Source organism: Myotis brandtii, unplaced genomic scaffold, assembly GCF_000412655.1.
Source record: "Myotis brandtii unplaced genomic scaffold, ASM41265v1 scaffold1579, whole genome shotgun sequence".
NCBI lineage: Eukaryota > Metazoa > Chordata > Mammalia > Chiroptera > Vespertilionidae > Myotis > Myotis brandtii.
In genome coordinates this window covers 77,093-85,972 of record NW_005355750.1, presented here as the reverse complement: position 1 = coordinate 85,972, position 8,880 = coordinate 77,093, and the positions used below count along the sequence as shown (strand labels likewise).

General features: G+C 36.4%; 1 protein-coding gene across 2 annotated transcripts in view; it reads right to left on the bottom strand.

Annotated features, from left to right (window-relative positions):
• LOC106725376 (C-type lectin domain family 6 member A-like) overlaps positions 1-4,752 on the bottom strand; it is a 14,582-nt gene extending 9,830 nt beyond the window's left edge. Inside the window, exons 1-4 of one of the 2 annotated variants that reach the window (XM_014536240.1) lie at positions 4,613-4,752; positions 3,856-3,948; positions 2,302-2,403; positions 432-1,352 (exon numbers count right to left, since the gene is read on the bottom strand). In XM_014536240.1, coding sequence (XP_014391726.1) covers positions 1,207-1,352; positions 2,302-2,403; positions 3,856-3,948; positions 4,613-4,646 — 375 coding nt within the window. In that variant the 5' untranslated portion in view covers positions 4,647-4,752 and the 3' untranslated portion in view covers positions 432-1,206. Of the gene's footprint in view, positions 1-431; positions 1,353-2,301; positions 2,404-3,855; positions 3,949-4,612 lie in introns of those variants that run through there. The other variant, XM_014536241.1, reaches the window with a different exon arrangement.
• Between the last annotated feature and the right edge of the window lie 4,128 nt (positions 4,753-8,880).

The window sequence follows — 8,880 nt, the reverse complement described above, 5'->3', positions numbered from 1 at the left end:
CCTGCCTGCCTGATCACCCTTAACCACTCGCCTGCCTGATCGCCCCTAATCACTCTGCCTGCCTGCCTGATCACCCCTAACCACTCTGCCTGCCTGCCTGATCTCCCCTAACTGGTCACCTGTTTGCCTAATCGCCCTTACTGCTTACCTGCTTGCCTGATCACCCCTAACCGCCTCTGCTTTGGCCCCCGCTGTTTCGGCTTCATCCAGAAGGTCGTCCGGAAGGATGTCCAGAATTACATCCGGACGGTCATTTGGCTGTCTGGTCAAAGTAGCATATTACACTTTTATTATTATAGATGGGCTTCTAATAGTTTTATTTTATCAGTAATAATTTATAAAAATATATAATAAATATGTAATGTTTTGAATATATATTCTGATGATAATTATAATAAATCCATCCAGAAGAAGTTTTATAACAAGCTTAATGTTCCATAGAAAATAAAACTATTAGACATGTTCTTATTTACATATCTTGGCAGACAGGGAAGTGCTGTGTAAATGTTAGTCTAAGGGGGGGGGGGAAGAATGATGTAATACCCAGGACTGTCAAATAATACATGCATTTCTTCTTTTCTAATATTCATGATGGGAGTGGGGGTAGCAATTTGTAATGGTATCTAGACACCAAAGATACATTTTAAAAACAGGTTTAACAGTTTTATTTTTAAATGTTGATATTTACAAAGTTCCAGAAATCATAGCTTTTGCTTTTAATACATGATAAAAAAAATTAGATATCAGATTAAATAAGGGGATACATAGTTTTTCAATATATTTCTGGGGTTTTGACAGGCATGCTTCTACATGTCCCAGCACTCAGACTGGGGCTGAGTGGAAAACAAATAGGAAAAGATACATGTGGATCTCGATTATTTTTTACCTTTAATGAATATGGAAAATTTTTGTTTGGAATTTTAACTTTTTATTGTGATAATAATGTGAAAGGATGTTCTTAAAATCTGAGCATTTTTATTTGCTGACATGGTAGCATATAAGATAATTTTATCATATAAGCTTATCTGTAACTTGACTTATTTGTATGAAACAGCTTGAAAGGCTATAACAGGGAGTAAATTTGCAGTTTCTTATGCCAGATGGATGTGCGGTTAATTTAATTAACACCCATCTTTGTCTCATTCATTTCTGAGCATTCCGAAAGCAAAGGCTAAAGTACCCATTGCTGCTTCCAGGAGGTAGTCTTTAAAACTCCAATTGTTGATACAGGAGTGCCTCAAGTTGTTGAGAGGAAAATAATATTGATGCAATTATGTTTTTCTCCCCAGAAGTGCCAGCTCCACAATTGACAAAAAACAAAAACAAAAAACTCTCAATGGGACAAGAAAAGCCTATGTGAGAGAGTAAAGAAAACTATTACTCACCACCCCATGTACCATATTTCTAGCAAATATTTAAAAAAGGAAAAATTCCAACATCTCATAAAAATAGAAAGAAACTTTAGTCCTCTCTTTAGTTCTCAGAGATTTTTCCATAAAGGCAAAGGAGTGCATACTAAGAATCTGACATCTATTGGTATTTCTTCACTTGGAAGGAATAAGGCCATAAAAACCACCACGAACATGCATTTTGCCTTTCTTTGGCATTTCTCACTAGACATAGTGCAAGGCAGACCGTGATTTTGAATTCAACTCTCTTAACATATGAAGGTGCCAGCACCACATTTTAAAGTGAGGACAACCTCTTCCTGAGCCATGTTTCACCAACCAAATTGAGCAGTAATAAAGCTGACACTTGGAATTAAGATGGGTGTTATTAACTAGGAACCTTAGATAACAAAAATAAATTTTATCAAAATGATAAGGATAAGGATAATTTTAAACCAAAACTCTTATGAAGAATTTCCAGGGTTGGCTTGAGCAAATTGCATGGTGTATGTTAGTAACACTTATTGATCTCAAGAAGTCTGGACAAGGGCAAATCTAGAGCCTGATAGGAGCATGTAAGTTTAGAGATATCCTTTAAAAAAAATTTTTTTTTTATTGATTTCAGAGAGGAAGGGGGAAGGAGAAAAAGGAATAGAAACATCAATTAGTTACCTCCTGCACGTGCCCTAACCAGGGCTCGGGCCAGGGAGGAACCAGCAACAGAGGTACATGCCCTTGACCTGAACTGAACCGGGACATTTCAGTCTACAGGCCGACTCTCTATTCACTGAGCCAAACCAACTAGGGTGAGATATCCATTTTTTAAAAATAGAATAAACCAATCTTTAGCTCACCCCTGACCTTTCTTTCTCTGAGAAAAGAGAAAGTCTGGTTAAGAATTGCAACACCTTACCTGTCACCCTTGTCCCTTCATTGAAGCAGGTTAGACTTGGATGATATGTATGTAATTCAGACAGCCTTCTGTCAGTGTTTGTATATGTAATATGATAAGTCGCTGTGGAGGAAGAAGGAGGATTAGTATCCATCGATTCTTTTGCTACAAAACCTTATGCTCTATAAATCTGTGCCAAGCAGGCTTCCCTCCAACTGCAACCATTTCCTTCTCTCTATTCAAACTCAATAAAGACTGTGTTCAATTACTCCTTGCCTCTGTTCATTTGTTTGTGTATAAGCCTGTATTTTTTTGTTGTTGCTCTTTCCTTATTGAAATTTAAGTTCTATATTCTAGGACAGAGATTCTCTTTCTACATATATTAATCGCAAACACCTAGAATAGAGACTGTCAAAAATAATCCATACCTATCCGTTGATATACTGACTGTCTGCTTCTTCTTAATTTTCATAATCGTGAAGCAAGAATGCAGATTATTTTTACATTTTCTAAAAGTTCTGACTGTTAGTAGCTACAGATAAACATATGAGGTAAATAGAAACCAATGGGAGCCTTTAAACATTTAGAAACATTTTAAATGTCTCAAATAAACATTACCTTTTATGTTCAAGGGTGTGCACAGGGAGAAAGACCTGTTCTCTCTTGGGTCCTGAATTGATTCTTCACTCATTTCTGTGTTAGCCGTCTACTACTAAAGCTCACTACTTTCCCACCATTCTCCTAGCCTATGCCTTGGGGTCCTTAATATCTGCTTCCTCTTGATTAATAAAATAACTGTTCTTAAACGCTCTTCCTCTTGCACTTGACCATGAAAAATGAAACAGATTCTAACTTTTTGATAATTATTTGTATTTGTGTTTTAGTAAAAACCAAGACATTTACTTGTATCTTGAGGGAACATCAAACATGGCCCATCTGGCATATGAAATCACTTTCACTTCCTTCCAGACTATTTTATAACTATTTTTAATCGCCTTAGCAGAGAATGGAGAACAAAATTGTAGATTAGAGAGAACAAAGTGTTGAAGCTTTCTCACAAAATGTACTTGAAATATTTATTTGGAAGCAAATGGAACAGAAAAGAAATATTTTATTCCCTTACATCCTCAATATTTCATTTGAATATTTATTCTCCTTATATTGGAAAAAACTCTCACAAGAAAATCAAAGAAGCTATTCTAAAGTATTATGATTATAAAAGCAATTATAGTTGCATTCTCAATAGTGGGCTTTTGTGAGTAGAGAATATGTGATCACTAGTGAACCATGTAGTGACAAATGATGTCTTTGACTACAATGAACATCCATCCATATGAGAGGTCATGATTGAGAATATACTAATAAAACCAGGTGAAATATATCTGGAAGCAGAATCAATTATCAAAATATGAAGAAAAGGGAGAAAAGAGAGGGAGGGGAAGGAGGAGAAAGAGGAAGAGGAGGAGGGGAAATCAACAAAAGCATTGCATTCCAAGTAACAGTTGACATATTAATAGTGTATAGAACTTGACAGGGAAAGAAATCACAAGAGTGTCACCTCAGTGAAGAACTTACCCACACAACTCACGATGAAACAAGCACTGAGGAATGCTGTGGAAACCACAGCAACAGACCAGATCTTCACGGGGGACCACCATACTGGCCTTTCTGTCAGAGAGGCAAGACAAATGCAGTTACCATGGAGCCAAGAAGCCAGAGTTCCTAAGAAACTTAGAACAATGAAGAAACTAGGTGAAGAATCTCATATTAATTAAAAACCTAAAAGAAGGAGAGAGCTTAAAAACTCCCTCAGATGGTGATGGAAGGAGACTTAACTTTGGGTGGTAAACACACAATATAATATACAGATGATGTATTGTAGAATTGTATACCTGAAACTGACATAATTTTCTTAACCAATGTCAACCCAATAAATTCAATAAAATGTTTAAATAAAGAAACTCTCTCAGAATAAATAACCAGGTAGTAGCTCTGAAGTCCTAAACAATTGAGGAAAAAGTCATCCTCAATCAACTGTATTTTCTACTTTCCTTTTCTTTCTTCTTAAATATTATATTCACCATGGATTCCCCATCTTTCTTAATCCATCACTTTTGTCTCCTCCTTCTCATACCACTGTATTAATATTTGTTTACTCATTCTAACAAGTACATCTAGCTCTGAGGAATTAGTCTTTCTTCTAACTTCTCTTGATTGCTATGGTAGTCCAATCTGTATCCCTCCAATCTGTTCATTGTCTGTCTCTTCTCTCCAGATAACTCATCATCTCATACAGTTCTTTCTCTCTGGAATTAAGAAAAGGAATGCTCACCTCTACCTTGAGGTTGCCCTTGTACCACCATCATGTGGACTCCCTGTGTTCAGAAGGCCCAGGAGCCTCTTGTGTGTCTTTTTCTCTGAAAATGTTACCCAGAGCTTTGGCTTTATTCAAATAGGTCAGAGATGAGACAAACAACTAAACACTCTGATGAGGCTAAGAGACTTCCAGTACAAAGAATGCCTCAAAAGAAGAAGTTGTGGTTTAGACTAAAAAAAAAAAAGAAAAAGAAACTCCATCAGAATAAATAACCAAATGACTAAATAAACTTCAGTCTTTTAGTTTAGACTAAAGTTTCTAGTGATTTTAAAATATCATGAAAAATAAGAGGAAATTAAGAAACACATCTAAAACAGCTCATGAAAACTTTGACAAGAATGTTGAGATCACTTGTTCAGTTTCTGACATGAAATTTCTCCCTGATTCCTATTTATTCTGGCATGCAAAATAGAAAATTTTATATACCCTAAAAGAAATGTATTAAATTAATTAGGTGTATGCCTAATTAATTTAAGTGCCCCCTAGCCAATCTTTACATTGGATTTTATGTAAGGCTTAATTCATGTGTTGAACAGTGTCCTAGGAAGTGAGCAAAAGTCTGATTGAATAGATATGGCTTTAAAATATGTTAATATTTTTACTTAAAGATCCATGGACATTGTTCAGGAATGTGATTGTAAAATAGAAGGTTCTGGAATTTATCTACAAAAGTAATTAAACATTCTTAATGAATCAAGACTGGTACTGAGCAAAGATTAGTAATGTTTTTTATTTTTATTTATTGATTTGAGAGAGAGAGGGAATGAGGGACAGAGAGAGAAAGAGAGAGAGAGGGAGGGATCAATTTGTTGTTCCACTTACTTATGCATTCATTGGTTGATTCTTGTATGTGTCCTGACTGGGAATCGAAACCACAACTTTGGCATATTGGGACAATGCTCTAACCAACTCAGCCAGGGCTAGAGTAATCCTATGTAATAAAACCCTAATATGCAAATAGACCAAACGGCAGAACGACCAGCAGAACGACTGGTCTCTATGATGTGCACTGACCACCAGGGGGCAGACGGGTGGTTCCAGGCCCCCAGCCAAGGCAGGTGCCAGGGGGGGCTCCCGATCGCCCCACCTGCCAGTCACCCCACAGATGGCCTTGATCACTGGCCAGGCCTAGGGACCTTGCCCTATATATTGGGAACAGTTTCTTAGATTTAAAAATTAAAACCTGGCAAGGCTACTCCAACATGAAAAAAACAGGATGATGCAGCAATGACATGCATGAACTCTGGCTTGAACATTTTGTGCTCAGCCCTGATTCTGACACTTATAACTGTGTGACAAGGCCAATTATGTAACTTCTCTCTGCTTCAGGTTTTCCACCCATAAGATGGGGAAGTGGTACTACTACCTGAGATGGATCATGTTATGTACTACTTTTTATAATCAGGGCCAAAAAATGTAGCTGCTCATACAACAGCAAGATGCCTTTCACCTATATGAAAAGTATGGTCACTGGTGCATGCAGCGTCCCGGATTGTGAGAAGTATGTCCGACTGCTGGTGTAGGCCTAACTTCCCCCAAGGGGTCCCAGATTGCAAGACGATGCAAGCCAGGCTGGGGGACACCTCATCCCCCCATCCTGCCCCCCACAAATTTTGTGTACCAGGCCTCTAGTATCTTATAATCTCTCTGATTAGGTAAGGGAAAGCTTGATGTAGTATAACATTAGAGGCAGGCTTCATGAATTCCTTGTCATTTCTCAAGGGCTTGAGGATCCCTCCTTCTTAAGATAAAGTCTCTGGAATACCTATCAACATCAAAAATACCTCCACATTCTCAAATGAGAATCTTGAATACAAGAAAAATCTACTATGGATAAATGAATATTAAACTCAACAAGCTTTTTAAGTAGATAGTTATGGCTAATCATGAAATAGACACTGAGGACAGATTTTAAAACCCAGAAAATTATCCCCAAGTTGGTTTGAGATGCAACAGGTCATTCATAAAGGGAGAAGAAGAAGTGATTATAAAATATCGCAATCTGTTTCCAGTTCCCCTCAAAGATGAAAAAGTACAACCCGCAGATTGAGTCACTTGTTGTTCCAGGAAAAAGAAAACATTCTCCTTAGCTATACACAGAAAAATCAAGTTAAAGACCTCTTTGCTTCCTTGATCATCTCCAATATAGGCTCTCCTAATCACATAATTGTCTTAACCTTTGGCAACCCTGTGTTCCATTATCTTTGCTTTTTTCCGTTCCTCTGTTCCATATACATTTCTATATTGCTACTGGCAAACCTTTGAATGGTAGTAGCAAAGTCATAAAGGAGCAAGACACCAAATAAAATAAAACAAAAATTGATAGGGAGAATGGCAAATTGGAGCAAAAGCTGAAATGTGGACAGGTTCAGGTCAAATGTGCAAACAATTTTATAATATTTCAGTCTGGCCAGGGACTAATGCAAAACTAGCGATGGAGAAGATAATAACTAGTATTGATTGAATATCAAATCATATACTATTAGACAAAGTGAATATTCTTCTGTTTTGGCTTAAACACTTTTTTAAAAGGCATGATTGGTGAATCAACAATTAGAACAAATCCCTTTTCAAGTAAGCAGCATTGTGATTGCCCTTTTGAAAATTAGTGTTCATCCAAACAACTATATGCCAAAAAATTAGATAATAAGGAAGAAATAAATTCCCCAAAACATACCATACAATCTTTCAAAACAGAATAAAAAAGAAACAGAAAATATGAACAGACAAATTAAAACCAACAAAATTGAGCAGCAATTGCTTCACCTGGTTTGGCTCAATGGATAGAGTGTCAGCCTGTGAACTGAAGGGTCTCGGGTTCGATTCAAAGGACTTGTACCTCAGTTGCAGGCTGGGTCCCTGACCATGGTCAGAGCTCTTGTGGGAGGCAAAAAATTGATGTGTCTCTCACATAGATGTTTCCTTCTCTGTGTCTCTCCCCTCCCTTCTACTCTCTCTAAAAATCAATGGAAAAATATTCTCAGACGAGGATTTAAAACAACAAAAAAAAATTGAAGCAGAAATCAAAATACTCCCAGCAAATAGTCCTGCACTGGATAGTTCACAGGTGAATTGTACCAAACATTCAAAGAAGAACTAACATATATCCTTCTTAAACTATTACAAAAATTTCAAGAGGAGAGATGACTTTCAAGTTCATTTTACAAAACCAGTATTATCCTAATTCCAAAACCAGATAGAGACATTACAAGGATAGAAAATTATAGTTCAATATTCCTATGAACATAGATGCAAAAGTCCTCAAAAATATTTGCAAACTGAATTCAGCATTACAGAAAGATTATACAACATGAACAAGTGGGATTTATTACTGGGTTGCAAAGTTGATACAATATCTGTAAATCAATGAATGTGATACACCACATAAACAAAGTAAAGGATAAGAATCCTGTTGCTGAAAAAAATTGACAAATTTCAGCACCCACTTATGATTTTTAAAAAACCCCAAACACCTCTCAGTACAGTGGGAATAGAGGGAACAGACTTCAACATAATGAAGACCATATATGACAAACCCACAGATAATATCATACTCAGTGGAGAAAAACAAAAAGCATTTCCCTTAGGATCAGGGACAAGACAGAATATCCACTTTCACCATTCTTTTTCAACTTAGTACTGAAAGCTCTAGTTACAGCAATCAGACAAGAAAAAGAACAAGCAAAGGCCAAAGTTAGTAAAGGAAGGGAATAAGAAAAATTAGAGCAGAATTAATTTTTAAAAAAAGACAATAGAAAAATGTAATGCAACAAAATGTTGGTTCTTTGAAAAGGTTGATAAAATTTACAAAGCTCTGGCTGGACTCACTAAGAAAAAGGAAGAGAAAAGACTAAGAGAGAGAGAGAGAGAGAGAGAGAGAGAGAACTAAAAAACAAAACAAACCAAAAAAGAACACACACACCAAAATCAGAAATGAAAGAGAAGTTACACTGAACACCACAGACATACAAAAGACTATTGAAGAATAGTATGAAAGAAAATACACCACCAAATTCAATAACCTAGAAGAAATGGACAAGTTACTAGAAATATAACTTTCCTAGACTGAATCATGAAGAACTGGAAAATCTAAATAAACTGACAAACAGTAAGAAAATTGAAACAGTCACTAAACACCTTCCAAAAAGTAAAAGTCTGGAACCAGATGGTTTAACTAATGAGTTCTACCAAACAGTCAAAGAAGATTTAATATCTATCCTGCT